This window comes from Natrix helvetica (assembly GCF_964273705.1).
Source record: "Natrix helvetica genome assembly, chromosome: 1".
In the NCBI taxonomy this organism is placed as follows: Eukaryota; Metazoa; Chordata; class Lepidosauria; order Squamata; family Natricidae; genus Natrix; species Natrix helvetica.
In genome coordinates this window covers 13,388,079-13,406,495 of record NC_138548.1, presented here as the reverse complement: position 1 = coordinate 13,406,495, position 18,417 = coordinate 13,388,079, and the positions used below count along the sequence as shown (strand labels likewise).

The 18,417-nt window shown below is 44.0% G+C and overlaps 1 protein-coding gene across 2 annotated transcripts in view; it reads left to right on the top strand.

The window, feature by feature from the left end:
- The window catches only part of CERS1 (ceramide synthase 1), a 65,895-nt gene that overhangs the window by 37,342 nt on the left and 10,136 nt on the right, over positions 1–18,417 (top strand). For both annotated transcript variants that reach the window (XM_081959966.1, XM_081959965.1), the window contains exons 2-5: positions 3,151–3,310; positions 5,857–6,037; positions 9,135–9,296; positions 12,039–12,186. In XM_081959966.1, coding sequence (XP_081816092.1) covers positions 3,151–3,310; positions 5,857–6,037; positions 9,135–9,296; positions 12,039–12,186 — 651 coding nt within the window. The remainder of the gene's footprint in view (positions 1–3,150; positions 3,311–5,856; positions 6,038–9,134; positions 9,297–12,038; positions 12,187–18,417) is intronic.

Genomic DNA, 18,417 nt, shown 5'->3' with positions numbered 1-18,417 from the left:
AGGCAGAGAGGGGCCAGCGCCGTATGCCAGTTATCAGCCTTCAGAGTCATTTGTGTCAACATGTCTCTCTTATTAAATTGGAACTTTAAGGATAGTTTTGCCTTGGACTCTGATTTAATTCTGCATGATATTTGGAATGCTGACAGCAAATGACAAATTCACCATCTCAGTTGTTTTGGCCCGCAAGTGGCCAGCAGAGCTGGCAGCAGATTCAGACAGTGAGGAGGTTGGGGAGGAACCTGGGCCAGTCCTGGAGTCTGGGAAAGGCTCTGAGGAGGGCTCTGTGTTAGAGGCAGAGAGGGGCGCAGGGCTGTATACCAGTTATCAGCTGCCTTTGGAGTCAGACATCAGTCAGGCAGACGAATAGCTGGAGGCTGTTCCCAGTGTGCGCATGCGCAGAGTTGCCAGACGAAGGGAACAGCTAAAGAACAGGGGTCGACTTGGGAGTAAGGCCAGACAATGAATGGCCCCTTCTAGAGGAAATAAAAGAGGAGCAAAAGAAGAGTGGAGTTTGCAGGAGACAATTAGTTTGCTTAATTGGTACGTGAGTCTCCGAGGCTCCTTGCCAATGTGTGTGGAGTATGTTTGTGGAGAGAAATAATGACATCCATTGCAGCAAGATGGCTTCCCCCTCCCATGCTGAGAGACCTTCTTTCTGCATTTCAGAGGCAAATCAAGGAAGTGTTGGATTTCATACCTAACTACACCCAAGTCTTTTCTCTTTGCTCATATTGTGGTCTGCTAGTGGCCAGCAGAGCTGGCAGCAGATTCAGACAGTGAGGAGGTTGGGGAGGAATATGGGCCAGTCCTGGAGTCTGGGAAAGGCTCTGATGAGGGCTCTGTGTCGGAGGCAGAGATGGGGCCAGAGCCGTATGCCAGTTATCAGCTGCCTTCAGAGTCATTTGTGTCAACATGTCTCTCTTATTAAATTGGAACTTTAAGGATAGTTTTGCCTTGGACTCTGATTTAATTCTGCATGATATTTGGAATGCTGACAGCAAATGACAAATTCACCATCTCAGTTGTTTTGGCCCGCAAGTGGCCAGCAAAGCTGGCAGCAGATTCAGACAGTGAGGAGGTTGGGGAGGAACCTGGGCCAGTCCTGGAGTCTGGGAAAGGCTCTGAGGAGGGCTCTGTGTTAGAGGCAGAGAGGGGCGCAGGGCCATATGCCTGTTATCAGCTGCCTTCAGAGTCATACATCAGTGAGGCAGACGAAAAGCTGGAGCCTGTTCCCAGTGTGTGCATGTGCAGAGTTGCCAGATGAAGGGAACAGCTAAAGGACAGGGGTCGACTTGGGAGTAAGGCCAGACAATGAATGACCCCTTCTAGAAGAAATAAAAGAGGAGCGAAAGGGGAGGGGAGTTTGCAGGAGACAATTAGTTTGCTTAATTGGTATGTGAGTCTCTGAGGCTCCTTGCCAAGTTCTGCAGATTTCCGCCTGTCAGCTCTCCAAGCCAGAGAAGGTCTGTGACTGTAAATCCTCCCTTGAAAGACTTTGCTGGATGTAAATGAGGAGAATTCATAGTAAATTAATAAAAGGGTTTTTTGTCGAGACAAGGAGTTTGCTTCATGCTCTTGGGAAGCCTCGGTCAGAACACTATGTTCAATAAGGGAGCATCTTTCCTGTTAAATATATCTGTGGCAGTGTCGCACGAATGCATTGCTTATATTCAGCACAGATATTCCAGTGGAGTCCCTGATATTCTGTGAGATTGGTTGGTTGCTGATGATGCTACCCTATAGATAGTCTCTGATTTACTACAGTTTCATTTAGTGACCGTTCAAACTTAACAGCACTGAAAACGGTGCCATTTTTCATATGACCATTTTTCACACTTATGACTCTCTCATGGTCTCCTGATCCAAATTCAGACGCTTGGCAACTGACTCATATTTATGATGGTTGCAGTGTCCCCGGTGTGTGTGTGTGTGTGTCACCTTTTGTGACCTTTTGACAAGCAGTGTCAAGGAGGAAGCCATATTCACTTTACGACCGTGTTGCTAACTAAACAACTGCAGTGATTCAATTAACAACTGTGGTAAGAAAAATAGTAAAGTGAGGCACAGCTCACTTCACAATTGTCTCACTTTGCAACAATAACTTTGGGCTCAATTGTGGTCGTAAATCGAGGAGTTGCTGTAATTAGATCATGAAACATCTGCAGGCAAACAGCTGTGAGAGCACCAAGGATCCTACAGTTCAACCCGAGCTACAGGGATTCTTTTCTACTGGGACAATATACAATACAATACAATAGCAGAGTTGGAAGGGACTTTGGAGGTCTTCTAGTCCAACCCCCTGCCTAGGCAGGAAACCCTATACCGTTTCAGACAAATAGCGATCCAACATCTTCTTAAAGACTTCCAGTGTTGGGGCATTCACAACTTCTGGAGACAACTTCTGTTCCACTGATTAATTGTTCTGTCAGGAAGTTTCTCCTCAGTTCTAAGTTGCTTCTCTCCTTGATTAGTTTCCACCCATTGCTTCTTGTTCTACCCTCGGGTGCCTGGGAGAATAGTTTGACTCCCTCTTCTTTGTGGCAACCCCTGAGATATTGGAACACTGCTATCCTGTCTCCCCTAGTCCTTCTTTTCATTAAACTAGACATATCCAGTTCCTGCAACTGTTCTTCATATGTGTATATGACATATATTCTTTTTATTATTGCTATTATTACTGTATGATATACAGGTAGACTTTGACCTCCAATTCGTTTAGTGACAGCTCGAAGTTACAGTGGCACTGAAAAGAGTGGCACATGGCCATTTTTCACACGCGTGACCATGGTCACATGGTCAAAATTTGGATGCTTGACCGACGGCGTGTATTTTTGATAGTTGCCGTATCCTAAGCTCATGGGTTCTCCTTTTGTAAACTTCTGACAAGCAAAACCAATAGGAAAGCCAGATCCACTTAACAACAACGGTGTTACTAACTGCAGGAATTCATTTAACAAAAGTAAAATGGGGCAAAACTCAGCAACTGTCTTGCTTAACAACAGAAATGTGGGCTCCGTTGTGGTCGTCAATCGAGGACAACCTGTATCCACAGATAACACTCGGGTGAGAGCCAATAGAAGCCCCCAGTTGTAAACGAAGAGTTGAAGATCAGAGATCAACCAGTTCCACGGATCTTTTTCTCTCTTTTAGCCCATCGCTGAGCGATGTCAGTTACCTCCCAAGGATGCTGCTAAGATGCCCGAAAGTGCCTGGAAGCTCTCTTTCTACAGCATCTCCTGGTTGTATGGCACTTACTTGCTCTTCATTGCTGGATACCCATTTTTCCATGATCCACCGTCTGTCTTTTATGGTATGGTAAGCATTGTGGCCATATTGGGGGGTGGGATAGGTGGGAAAGCTGTTGTTTAGAGTAGCAGTGTCCAACCTTGGCAACTTTTAAGACTTGTGGACTTCAACTCCCAGAATTCCTCAGCCAGCATGGCTGGCTGGGGAATTCTGGGAGTTAAAGTCCACAAAGAGCCTGGCTGGGGAATTCTGGGAGTTGAAGTCCACTAATAGCCTGGCTGGGGAATTCTGGGAGTTGAAGTCCATAAATAGCCTGGCTGGGGAATTCTGGGAGTTGAAGTCCATAAATAGCCTGGCTGGGGAATTCTGGGAGTTAAAGTCCACAAAACTTAAACGTTCCAAGGTTGGACACCCCTGATTTGGGGAATGTTTGATGTTGGATCATTTATATTTGGTAAGTTAGTGTCTAATTCTGCCTCTGCAGTTTGAAAGGAGTCCTCATCTATATATATAAAAGCCAAATACCACTCCCTCATCACAAAATCTCCAGAATTATAAAGCCTACAAATTCAGCATGTATGTTCCTCTTGGCTTCTAGGTGTTCGCTAAGAAAGGACTTTTCGAAATGAATATCAGATCATCAGTATTTCTTATACAGTATTATATTAACACATGTCGATGCTAAGGAGTTAGATGTTCTACTCCCCCTCCCCACCTGAAAGGAACTCTGTTCCAACTGCCAGTTGCCTTATATGGGTGTGGCCAGCGCGTGACTCATCCGGCCTGGCCACATCACATGGTTTTTTAGCGAAGCACAGGTATCCAGCTAGTATATAATGTCATCCGGGAATTTGGAAGGAGACCCTGTCATGTAGCCTCAAAACCTTGTTTGTTTCATCTGACATGCTTCCGGGCTTAATTGGGGGAGTGGGAATGGGGGAGAGAGCATCCATAGAAACCAGTTCCTCTCTTTCAGGAGAGCTCTTTCAATTTGGAGGCTTTACACCAGAATGTTTTTGTAGCAGAAACAAAATTATTAAGAGATTTGTAATTTAGTCTTCACATTTTGAAAGTGAAGTTGTGCCTAGACAGGGTGCCTGATGTCTTTTAACTGTAAGCTACTAAAGGTTTGCAGAGATAAAAATTAGATATACGGATCCCTTTTACAAAGGCATTTTTTTTTCAGGTTGAATGCTGCTCTTTTACTTAAGAGTAGACAAGGAGAGTTAATAGGGTTTTTATGTGAGCTACCTTCCAGAAGTGTTAGATTTCCAGTGAGATGAGGTTGCTTAGTTGAGCAGGATGGGATTTGTAGTGCAGGTTAGAAGTATTTCATAGAATAACAGAGTTGGCAGGGACCTGGGAGGTCTTCTAGTCCAACCCGCTGCTTAGGCAGGAAGCCCTACACCACTTCAGACGAATAGCTATCCAACGTCTTAAAAACTTCCAGTGTTGGAGCATTCACAACTTCTGGAGGCAAGTTTTTCCACTGATTAATTGTTCTAACAGGAAATTTCTCCTTAGTTTTAAGCTGCTTCTCTCCTTGATTAGTTTCCACCCATTGCTTCTTGTCCTGCCCTCAGGGGCTTTGGAGAATTGCTTGGCTCCCTCTTCTTTGTGGCAGCCCCTGAGTGGCTTTTTAGTCTGAAAGGAATGAAACCAACAGTTCTTTCTTGAGGAAATCTCTATTTATTTAGTGTAGCTGTTTGATAAATAAATGAATGAAGTGGCCATAAGCGATGCAACACGGCTGCATTTACATCCGCCTGCAATGTCCCACGGCCACATGACTGTATTTTATAGCGGTTTTGCTAAAAGCCAGCACTTGCTTTTGATTTTTGGCAAACGTGGGCCGAAATTAATGAATGAAAATAAGTTATTTTACGCAAGGAAACTTTTTTTTATTTTAAAAACACAAACAATACAAACAGTACATATACAACTTGAGTACAAAAAAGAAAGACAAAAGAAAAAGGGGGGAAAAACACACATTACACAAGAAAATTGTAATAATAAGCTTAGGTATTAATAGACTAAGCGTATTGGTCGTAAGTCGAGGACTGCCTATACCTACTTTTGCAAACGAACGTTTCTCTTAAGCTAAACATACCCAGTTCCTGCAACCGTTCTTCATGTTTTAGTCTCCAGTCCCCTAATCATCTTTGTTGCTCTTCTCTGCACTCTTTCTAGAGTCTCCACATCTTTTTTACATCGTGGCGACCAGAACTGAATGCAGTATTCCAAGTGTGGCCTTACCAAGGCATTATAAAGTGGTATTAACATGTCACATGATCTTGATTCTATCCCTCTGTTTATGCAGCCTAGAACTGTGTTGGCTTTTTTGGCAGCTGCTGCACACTGCTGGCTCCTATTTAAATGGTTGCCCACCAGGACTCCAAGATCCCTTTCACAGTTACTACTGTTGAGCACGGTACCACCTATACTGTACCTGTGCATTCCGTTTTTGTTGCCTAAATGTAGAACCTTACTCTTTTCACTATTGAATATCATTTTATTAGATAGTGCCCAATGTTCAAGTTATTCTGAGCATTTTGGATGCTACAGGTGTGTTGAGCTCACCTTCTCTTCTTTTTCTGCCTGGCTTTCCAGATTGGGAAAAGGGAACGCAAGTGCCACTGGATATTGCACTCGCCTACCTAACACAAGGCAGTTTTTATGCCCATTCTATCTATGCCACCCTTTACATGGATGCCTGGCGCAAGGACTCGGTCGTGATGCTTATTCACCATGTGGTCACCCTGGCCCTCATCGGCTTCTCCTATGTTTTCAGGTAATTTTCAAGGCTTTGTGCCGTCCCACCGTTGGCTGCTCTGCTGCCAACTGACTGTCCTCATTGGCTGAGCTTTTGTGACGTCACAGTTATGCTCACACTACAGGTAGTCCTCGACTTACGACCACAATGAAGCCCCAAATCTTTCCAAAATAGAAGCCAGTTGTCAAGTGTCCAGATTTTAACCACGTGCCCCGTGGGAATGCTGCAACGATCCTCAATGTGAAAAAGAGTTATAAGTCACTTTTTTCCAGTACAGGTAGTCCTCAACTTCACGACAGCTTGTTTAGTGAACGCTCAAAGTTACAACGGTACTGAAAAAGCCATGACTTGCAACCGTTTTTCAGTTATGACCTTTGCAGGATCCTCATGCTCACGTGGTCAGAATTCAGATGTTTGGCAACCGGTTCATATTTACGAGGGTTGCAATGTCCCGGGGTCACATGATCCCCTTTTGCGACCTTCTGACAAGCAAAGTCCATGGGGAAGCCGGATTCACTTAGTGAGCAGGTTGCTAACTTATCAACTGCGGTGACTCACTTAACAACTATGGCAAGAAAAGTCGTAAAATGGGGCAAAACTCACCAAATGTCTCACTTAACAACAGAAAACCTGGGCTCAATTGTGGACATAGGTCGAGGGACTACCTGTAACGTTGTAATTTTGAATGATCACTCAACGAATGGTTGTAAGTCGAGGATTATGTGTAGAGGGCAGATCAGGGGTGAAATCCTCCTGGTTTGGCCCAGTTCAGCCGAACCGGCAGGGACGATTTGCATCAATTCTCCAAGCCGGTCGCAAAAATCTCTGGTGGTCCTGCCCACGGCCGCCTGGTCACCCAGTTGCCGCTCACCTCTTCCTGCTGCTTGCTCGGCCCTTCCGGTTGCTTGGCCAGCTCACCCAATCCAAACGTTTCTCCTTCCATTCACAGCAGAGCTGCTGCAGCCTGTCTCTTTAAGGTAGACCCAGGGAGGGGGCTGGGGGGGGCATAAAGGGAGCAGCAGCTCCGCTGTGAACTGTGGGAGAAACGTTCGGATTGTCTCTGCTGCATTTAATATTAAATTCTGTGGCAGAAAGAATCCGAATATTTTTCCCTCCGTTCACAGCAGAGCTGCTGCAGCCTGTCCCTTTAAGGTACTTCGACCCCCAGGAGGGAGGGGGTCGGGGGGAACCATAAAGGGAGCAGCAGATCTTCTGTGAATGGAGGGAAAAATGTTCAGAGTGTCTCTGCCACAGAATTTAAATGCAGCAGAGACAGTCCAAACGTTTCTCCCTCCATTCACAGCAGAGCTTCTGTAGCCTGTCCCTTTAAGATACTTCGACCCCGGGAGGGAGGGGAACAGGGGGGGACGACGACAAGGAAAGGGAGCAGCAGCTCTTCTATGAATGGAGGGGGAAAGGTTCAGAGTATTTCTGCCACAGAATTTAATGTTAAATGCAGCAGAGACAATCCGAACGTTTCTCCCTCCATTCACAACAGAACTTCTGCAGCCTGTCTCTTTAAGATACTTCGACCTCTGGAGGAAGGGGGGACCATAAAGGGAGCAGCAGCTGCACCATGAATGGACTTATACAAACATTTTTTCCTACAGGGTTCTGATGATGGTGGGGGCATGTGACTTGAGTGGGTATGGCCATGAGTGACATCGAGTTGACCACTCAGTCACAGGACTCCACCACCAAGTCACGCCCACAGTACTGGTAGTAAAAAAAAAATGAATTTCACCACTGGGGCAGATACTCCAGCCCCCCCCCCATTATTTAAATAAGTTTGTAGTTCAGAGATCAGTGGAATCGTCCATGTGTGATAGCAACAGCATTTCTATAGGGCCGTGATGTTGAACCTATGGTATGTGTGCCCGAAGTGGCATGCTGAGCCCGTGCGGTGTCGCCTGTTCCTCTTCCAGGTTTTTGGCATGCATACCCACACAACAATCAGCTGGCCATGCGTGTGACAGTGCCGGAAACTGGAAGAGCTGGTCTTCCATTTTCTGGCGTGAGCATGCACACCGGCCAGTTGATCGGCGTGCATGCTTGCGCGCCAGAAACCGAAAGACTAGCTGGCCAGTGCGCATGTGTGTGCCGGAAACTGGTAGTTCCCGGGCAGCTCCTCTTCCAGGTTGTGGCCCTGAAAAGCGCACACATGCACTCCCTTTTTGGCACTCGGTGCCGAAAAGGTTCACCATCACTGCTAGAGGACATTCTCTCATTTTGTAACCAGGAATGATAATCCTCAGTTTATGACATTAATTGAGCCTGGAATTACAGTTGTAGGTCATGCTCGTCTTTTAAGCAGGTTACCACATGACTCCCAATTTTGCGACCGCTTGTTGCATTGGTCATTAAGCAAAAACCATGGTTGTTAAACAAACCTACTGAATTTAATGGGCATTTGTTTTTGCAGCAAACCAAAAGTAGACATGACCAGTTGTAAGTTGAGTGTCAGCGTTCCAGATATCATGCAGAATTAAATCAGAGTCCAAGGCAAAACTATCCTTATAGTTCCAATTTAATAAGACAGACATGTTGGCACAAACTGTGGAATCCCAAATCTAAAAGCTTCCTGGGATTCCACCCAGTTGAAAGTTCATGATCTTATCCCCACACCCATAAATCCATCACATGGTCCAATCTTCTTCGGCCACGCTGGCATCTCCACCCAGCTGGTTCCGGTCAGGTGCAGAGGTGAGGAAACAAAAAATGACCTTGGGCTTCTAGAAAGGAATGACAACAATACATTCCACAATTCCACTCCTTTCTATTCCCCCTCCCAATTACTACACTAATGAAACAGCATAGGAAAATAAGAGAGAGTGTGGCAGGCCAAAGATCCTAAAAAGGAATATAACTGCAGGCCTGACATTGAGTATATAACTCTCCTACTCGCTGATGCCAAGTCTAGCATGTCCAGTACTGTAACAAGCCTCTGTATTGTTCTGTTTTAAAACCTCCTGTCCAATTAAGATGCACTGACGTGATTTTTGTCTGGATTGTTGGAGGAAGGAAAAATGACAGGCCTCTCGCATCTGCGGCCTGCTGAATTGAAACGCTTGGGCCTTTTCCATGGATAATAATGGCGCTTTTCTCTTCCTCACAGATACCACAACATAGGGATTCTTGTGCTCTTCCTTCATGACTTTAGTGACATCCAGCTGGAGTTTACCAAACTCAACGTTTACTTCAAGTACCGGGGCGGCATTTACCACCGTTTAAACGACACCTTTTCCAATGTCGGCTGCGTCTCCTTCAGCGTTAGTTGGTGAGTCTGTAGTGTAGCCTTTATTGCAATGGTTTCGGCTCCCGTAGCAACCGGTACACTGCACCACAGGCACGCACGCTGCGCGTGCGTGCACATCCACCACCTGCGATGCTCCAGCTGCTCAGCAGAGCATCGCGCAGGCACCGTACGCTGCGCGCGCGTGCATAGATCACCCGTTTCCTTCAAATACAGGTAAGGAACAAGGGCGGGCAGGCGGGCCCTCCAAAGCACCGTTCTGGTATGGTGGCTGCTGCTTCCGGCAGGCACTAGTACGCGCGAAACAGAGCGTACTGCCTGCAACCCACCACTGCTTCATTGTCATTGTACATCATGTGTACAACGAAATTGAGTCTGGTCCTGAGATCTAACGGGACCCAGCCTAGAAAAGAAACTGGAGGGAATATTATGAATTATTGCAGGTAGTCCTTGATTTACAGCCACAATTCAGCCCAAGATTTCTATTGCTAGGCAAGAGAGTTATTAAGTGAGTTTTGCCCCATTTTACCTCCTGTCTCGCCACAGTTGTTAAGTGAATCACTGAAGTTGTTAATTGAATCTGGCTTCCCTGTTGACTTTGCCTGTCAAAAGGTTGCAAAAGCGGATCACAGGACACTGCAACCATCATAAATATATGCTAATTGCCAAGCATCTGAATTTTGATCCCATGACCATGGGGATGTTACAATGGTTGTAAAAGTGAAAAACTGCCACGAGTCAGTTTTTGTGGCAGCTATGAACGGTCACTAAATGAATGGTTATAAGTCGAGGACTACCTGTATTTGGCTGTTGCTCCAGTTGAATCTTCTGTAGAACATGGTGGCCCTGTCTTCAACTCCTTTTAAGATAGGCTGCTCTTAAGGAAAAAGCTTTCTGGTAGCTGCAATTGTCACCAATCTTAATTCTGTCAAAGCTCAAACCTGCTTGTGAATGTTTGGGGAGAAGAATATGGCAGCCACAGAAGTGACAGTGCAAAAACGGTGAATGATAATAAGAATATTAAGCCCAGTAAACAGAGAAAGCATGAGAAGGAAGCTCAGAATGGACTCACCATAATTTACTGAGGTATACAGTAAGGAGGGGGCATGATGGCTTTACAGTTAAAACAGTGGGCTTATTGGCTGGAAAGTTGACCACCCAGGTTCAAGACCCAAGCACTGCGCAACATGGTGAGCTCCTGTTCCTTGCCCCAGCTGCTGCCCATCTAACAATTTGAAAGCATGCAAATGTGAATAGATAAATAGGTACCACTTTGGTGGGAAGATGCGAGTAGATAAATATGGGCCACTTCGGTGGGAATATGTGATAAATAGGTACCACTTCGGTGCAAGTAGATAAATAGGTACCACTTTGGTGGGAAGATGTGAGTAGATAAATACGTGCCACTTCGATGGGAAGATGCGAGTAGATAAATAGGCACCACTTTGGTGGGAAGATGCGAGTAGATAAATACGTACCACTTCGGTGGGAAGATATGAGTAGATAAATATGTACCATTTCGGTGGGAAGATAACAGCATTCCATGCACTTCGGCATAGACATGCCATAAGACCACAGAAGCATCTTCCAACAATGCTGGCTCCCTGGGTTAAGAAATGGAGATGACCACTGCCCCCTGGAATCAGACACGACTGGACAAGGGAAACTGTTACCTTTACCATTGCAGTAAGGAAATAAAGGAAAATAGGCTTTTCTGATTGAGGTCAGCCCTTCCAGTAAGGTGAGGTCAGGTCAGGAAATCCTGACTCCTTAAGTTCAGCTTGTGGGATGTTTGGAGCAACCTACGAGCCCTCTCAATGAATAGCAATCAGAGAAAAACTAAAATTAAAATGTCCATCATTTAAACCAGGGTTCTCCAACCTTGGCAACTTGAAGACTTGTGGACTTCAGTTCATGGCTGGCTGGGAATTCTGGGAGTTGAAGTCCACAAGTCTTGGTAGGATACGCCTGGTTTAAATCTCTGTTTGAATGTTACAGCTTTCTTCTTAAATTTGGCAAACCACTGTGTATTTTGGTGCACTTTTTTCCTTTCAACTGAATAGAACTTGGACTCCTATCACTTTGGCAGGCTTTATCTGCAAGATTGCTTATTTTAACTACAGTGTTTTCCCTGAAAATAAGACAGGTGTTATATTAATTTTTTCTCCAAAAGGTGCATTAGGGCTTATTTTCTGGTTAGGTTTTATTTTGGGGGAAAATACGGTTGTCAGGCTTCCGAAAGATGCCCTAATTGATTCATGAATCTTGAGCCAAGTTTCAAAAGAAAACTAGTCATTTATTAGGAGCACCATTTGACGACCTTATTGCAGTCAGTTCTGAGCCTCATTTGAATTATAGCTGCACTTTACCCCTGTTTCTTCCCTCCCCTCAGTCTGTGTCATAAATCACATTCCCCAATGAGGGGCACCGCTCCAAAACCTGCAATAATTTGAGATCCGACTCTAGAAAAAACTATGCGTGGAATGCACCTCTTTCTTTATCATAGCAACTTTATGAGTTGACAATGGTTCTAAACGGACAATGGTACTAAATGCATCCCTCTGGCTGACAATCTTAACTGGGGCTTGTTTGGGGGGTAGGGCTTATATTATGAGCATCCTGAAAGATCATGCTAGGACTTATTTTCTGGTTGGGTCTGATTTTGGGGGAAACGGGGTAGCAACTGACCATCCTAGGCATATGTGCAGAGAGGTCCCTCCTACCCTGGTCTAAATTTGCTTCTGCTGCTTTGCTGTCCTTTTTCAGGTTCTGGTTCCGCTTGTACTGGTTCCCCTTGAAGGTGCTTTATGCGACCTGCCACACCAGCCTCCAAACTGTCCCCAATATCCCATTTTATTTCTTCTTCAACGTGCTGCTGTTTATCCTCATGCTGATGAATATCTATTGGTTCTTGGTAAGTAAAGGGCTCCTGTCAGAAGCTAGTGCAGCTTTTCACCGGCTCCATACCAACCACTGTGAAGTAAAGGTAGTTCTTGACTTATCACCATTCATTTAATGACCATTCAAAGACAACGGCATTAAAAAAAGTGACTTAGGACAAGTTCTCACACATGACTGTTGCAGCAACATCCCCACAGTTATGTGATCAAACTTTGGGTTCTTGGAAACTGATATTCTGACCTAGGCTTCCCCAGCAGCATGAAGCTGAGTCCTCGTACCAATAAACCCCTTTTATTTAATTTACAATAAATTCCTCTCCAGCAAGTCCCAGCCCACAGTCTTTCAAGATAGTTCACAATTGGAGAAGGAGGAGCTGACGTTGCGACGACCCGACATGCAATCTTGGAGCTCCAAGATCGCAGTCGATACTTTTGCCACTGGATGGTCCTTTTGGACCTAAACCATCCCGAAGAGATGGTGACAGGGAAGAGTACGTCGTGTTGATCTCAGGGACATCGCAAAGTCCCTGACTGATCCAGGAGAATCTCTTTTTGCCAACCACAGAAGTGCAGCCATTGAAGCTGCTGAAATTGGGACAGCTCCGGAACGGGAGGAAAATGGAAAGAGAAAGTGTGTCCATCTGGTGAGGAAATCATATTATTATAAAAGAGACTACCCCCAAAAAAATTAAAGCTAAATTAAATTTGAAAACAGAAGAGAACAAGCGGCAAAATTAAGCTACATTAGCCGGTGTGTTATCCTTTTTTAAAATTATCTTTTACGGATGGAACTTTTGCAAAAGTTTCCTATTCTTTAAATTGAATGGATTAGTTTTTCTTCTTTTACTTTTTATATTCTTTTTTTATACCTATGGATTAAAATCTTTTTCTTTAATTTTATAATGCTGGATTGGATGGGGTTTTTTTTTTGCTCCATTTAAGATTTTTTTCCTTTAAGCCTGGAATACAAAGAAGATATAAAATGAATACAAAGAGGGCTGTAATAACAGAGGGAAAGAAAGTAACACTGCTACTTGGAGGCTGGAGGCTTGGAAATACTGTTTTTTCTTTTTTCTCTTTGATCATTTGATTTTGCATTTCAAGGTTCTTCAGAGAGTGATAGAAGAGCATGGGTTGTTTATACAGGTGCTCTTCGGGAGCTTTATTGGCAGCTGGAGTGGAGTGAAAACAAAGCCTTGTCTTGAAAGATTATAAATGAACTTGCTTTAAATTTAATAAAAAGTTTTGAATACCGGAGTGGCAGTGTTTACAAGTTGGAAGAATGGCACAACATGAAAAAGAAACCTTAACATTGCAAAAGATTATGTTTGAAATTCAAAAATTATTAGAAGTAATAGAAAATTGAAAGAGATTGGAGAACATAGATTGTAGAACAGTAAAATTTGATGGAAAAATTGAGGATGTTCATCAAATGAAGAAAGTGGAGGTCAGAGTTCTAAAAACCAAAGGAAAAAATAAACAAAGAGACAAGAAAATTGTTGATACTGACAGTGAACTGAGCGTGGTTGGAAATGGAAAGACTGAAATATGGAAAGGGAAGATAGATGGACTGGAGCGCTACCCCAGATTTCAAAGTATAGAAGAAGAAAAGAGAGAATAATTGATGGAACTAAGGAGAGAAATCTTGTCAGAAGCACTAGTTATAACCAAAGATAAGCTAATCGAGGAAGCAGATGGAGGGTTTCTAGCTTATACAAGATATGCAATAAGCAATAAGTTGCAAAGAGAAGTTCATACAAAACTTACTAAGGAAATAACCAGAATACTAATGCCACAAATGGCAAGAGACATAAGACTGCCCTATTACTGGAAAGACACAGGTTGATGTAATGAAAGCTTATAATAAAAAAATTAAGTCAAATTTAGTTAAATTTAGAGCATTATGTATAAAATGAAGTGATAATGGATATAGTTAAATAATTGATTGATAATGATAATGCATATATATGTATTGGTTTGATAAGAGGAAATTTGATATAAATTGCAAATGGTGACTATGAAAGGTGGTTTAGAAACTCTGTTCTTAAATATAACCAATTTTTATTTAGAACATGTTATAAAGATGTAATGTTACTAGATGATATTGAGAAGAGCTAATGGAATGCCATTATGTGGTTTTGCTTTAAATCTGGAATATTTTATATAAAAGTATGTAAAAACAATTATAGTCAAATGAAGGTTGAGGTATGATTAATATATATACATACATTTGATTTAAAATATATGATTTGATATAAATTGTAGGTGATGACCGTGGAGGGATGCACAGAAGTTTTTGTAACCAATCGACACACTTTCTACAACTTGTAATGGAAGATGGTTTTGTGTTTTGTCTGTTTATTCAAAAATAAAAAAAATCTTTATATAAAAAAGAGATAGTTCACAATTAATGACATTTAGCGGGTTTGGAGAGTGGCCAGGCTGATATCTTTCAGAGGCCGCAATACTTGGCAAGAATGCGGGAATGAACTAATTGTCTCCTGCAAACTCCACTCCCCTTTCGCTCCTCTTTTATTCCCTATGGAAGGGGCCATTCACCATCCACCTGTGGCCTTATTCCCAAGTCGACCCCTGTTCTTTAGCTGTTTCCTTTGTCTGGCAACTGCGCATGCGCACCCTGGGAACAGGCTCCAGCTGTTCCTCTGCTTCATTGATGTCCGACTCTGAAGGCAGCTGATAACTGGCAAATGGCCCAGGCCCCCTCTCTGCCTCCGACACAGGACCCTCATCAGAGCCTTCCCCAGACTCCAGGACAGGCCTATGTTCTTCCCCAACCCTCTCATTGTCCGAATCTGCTGCCAGCTCTGCTGGCCATTTGCGGGCCAAAACAACTGAGATGGTGAATTTGTCATTTGCTGTCAGTGTTCCAAATATCATGCAGAATTAAATCAGAGTCCAAGGCAGAGCTATCCTTAAAGTTCTAATTTAATAAGATAGACATGTTGGCACAAACTGTGGAATCCCAAATCTAAAAGCTTCCTGGGATTCCACCCAGTTGAAAGTTCATGATCTTATCCCCACACCCAAAAATCCATCAAATGGCCCAATCTTCTTCGGCCACACTGGCATCTCCACCCAGCTAGTTCCGGTCAGGTGCAGAGGTGCGGAGACAAAAGATGACCTTGGGCTTCTAGAAAAGAATGACAACAACACATTCTACAATTCTACTCCTTTCTATTCCCCCTCCCAATTACCCCACTAATGAAACAGTATAATGAAATAGAGAGTATGGCAGGCCAAAGATCCTAAAAAGGTATACAACTGACAGGCAGTCTCTCTTCCGAAGAAAAAAGTTTCCGGAAAAGACAATAACATAAAAGTTAACATAACAAAATTAACCACCTCTTTCCCCCACTCCCGGGGGGGGGGAGACCCTTTGGCTTATCGGGAAACTTCTCATGGAATTGTTTTACTAACCTATCCACTTTTAGGTCCCAACTTTTTACCCAAGTGGCTTCGGACAAAGGGTACCCCTTCCAATGCACTAAATACTGTAAGCGACCTCTATACAGCCTGGAGTCTAAGATTTTTTTCACCTCATAATGTGTTTCCCCTTCTATCACTACAGGAGGTGGGGGAGCTTGGGTGGACGTCTTATGCTGGACCCAATTACTGGTTTCAACAAGCTACAATGAAATACTGGGTAAATTTTCCCTAGAATTCTGGGTAGACTGAGTCGAACTGTAACTGAGTTAATTATCTTGTCTATCGGGAATGGACCTAGAAATTTTGCCCCCAATTTCTTACTAGGCATTCTTAATCTGATGTATTTGGTAGATACAAAAACTTTGTCCCCCACACAAAAGGGGGGTTGGAGCGAGCGGTGTTTATCATCTTGCTAGTACACGTAACACTGGATGTATTGTTCTACCATCACATTGGCCCTCTCTGCTGCACCGTTCATGCTGGGATGAAATGTTGAGCTCTTGTGTGGACCCAATGGATCTCAGGAACTCTCTCCAGAACTTGGCGGTGAACTGAACTCCACGGTCTGAAATGACCCTTTTTGGTACCCCATGCAGGCGATAAATGTGTTTCACAAACAGTTTCACTAATTTCTTTGCGGACGGCAACCCTGAGCAAGTGATGAAATTCGCCTGCTTGGAAAACAAATCAACCATCCAAATCACTTTATTCCCGCTACTATCTGGGAGCTCGACGATAAAGTCCATTGCTATCTCCCATGATCGGCTAGGGCTGGCCACTCGTAGTTTAACATCATGGCTTTGCTGTAGGACTTCCAGCCTCAATCCTGCAAGGACATACAGTTTGGACCCCTTCCAGGCTAAGCCACCACTCATCGTTAGGATGTCCTTGTTATTGTTGAACCACGGGTCTGCCGGGAGTGCTGCTTTGAACTCTGTCGTCAGCTTGTCCTGACATCGGGTGGTGACCTGGGCCACCTGTTAGTGGGAGGAAGAAATGATGGGTTGAACAACTTCTTCCTTCTTACTGTCGTACTGCGGTTTTCTCGACAAAGCATCCACCAACAAGTTCTTCCCTATAGGGATGTGTTTAATTACAAATTTAAACCTTTGGAAGTATTGTGCCCAGCGAACTTGTTTGGGGGATATCCTTCTATGGGCTTTGAGAGTTTCGAGGTTTTTATGATCAGTCCAGACCTTGAACAGCATATACCCTCTTCCAGGAGATGTCTCCAGGTGAGCATGCTCCACCTGATCGCAAATGCTTCTTTCTCCCAAATGGCCCACCTCCTTTCAGTAGTGGTGAGTTTCTTGGAGATGTAAGCGCACGGCAAGAGGTGGCCCTCTCTATTCTTTTGTAGTAGCACTGCAGCTATTGCTACATCACTGGCATCCATCTGGTTATGAATGGTCGCTTTGGGTCAGGGTGTTGTAGTATGGGCTCTCAGGCAAAGAGCTGCTTTAATTTCTCAAAGGCTTTTTGACAGTCCATTGTCCATTTCAGGGGTTGGTTTGCTTTGGCTTCGTTGGGGAAGGCCCTGTTTTTAATAGCTCAGTCAATGGGAGGGCAATTTCTGCAAATGTCGGAATGAACTGCCTGTAGAAATTGGCAAATCCAAGGAAGCTTTGTAGTTGTCTGCGAGTGCTTGGAGGTTTCCAGTCTAACACAGCTTTCACTTTTCCTGGATCCATTTCTATCCCTCGTTGGAGATGCGATAACCCAAGGAATCTAGTGAGGTCTTGTAAAACTCACACTTCAACAACTTTGCATATAGCTTGGCAGCCAAGTTTTTTCAGGACTTGCCGTACCAGCTTCATGTGTTTTTCTAGGGTTTCAGAGAAGATCAAGATGTCATCTAGATAAACGAGCACTCCGCAGTACAGGTGGTTATGTAGCACCTCATTTATGTATTGCATGAAGACTGCGGGTGCTCCTTGTAGCCCAAATGGCATGTACTGAAAACTGTACTGTACTGAAAACTGCCAAGGGGGGGTATTAAAAACGGTCTTCCACTCATCTCCCTCTCTGATCCGTATGTGGTAATATGCCCCTCTCAAGTCCAGCTTGGTGAAGACCGCTTTTAATACCAGTTTTGGCAGTTTTCAGTATTGAAAACTGACGTTTGCATCCTTTTCTAGGGAGCTTCTGACAAGCAAAGTCAATGCTGGAATGCTTCACTTAACAACTATGGTGATTCACTTAACAACCATGGCTCAATTATGGCCGTAGGTCGAGGACTACCTATAGTGGGGAAGGTGCCTGATTAGGACTGGGGAGACTCCAGTTTGAGCTCCCTTCAGCCAGGGAAGCTCCTGAGGGAATTGGAGCCTGTTCTCTTCCTCTCAGCCCAGCCTACTTCAGAGGAGTTGCTGTAAGAAAAAGCAAGAGGGAGTGATGTATATACTAATTTGATTCCCCCAAATAAAGAAGATTGCGTGGTTTTATATATCGCCCCTTTCTAAAGATTGAGTGATTTACAAGCAGAAAATGCAATAAGATGCAATAACACTCAGAAACATCGATCAAAAAAGGCATCTACGCTGATAAATCCAGGTTAGCAAAGTTAGAATCCCAAAGAAAACGTCACCGCTAAACATGCAGAAATTCGGCCCAACAAAATCACTTTATCCATTGTGTGGAAGGTTAATAGCAAAGGAAACAAGTCCATCTTTAGTTCCAGGACTTTGGGGCCACTATTGAGAATAGCTGCTATAAAGTCTGTACTCCTTACACTCAGGGATGGTATTTACTTACCTTCCCTACCGGTTGGCAAATGTGAGTGCATGCACCTCTGCGCA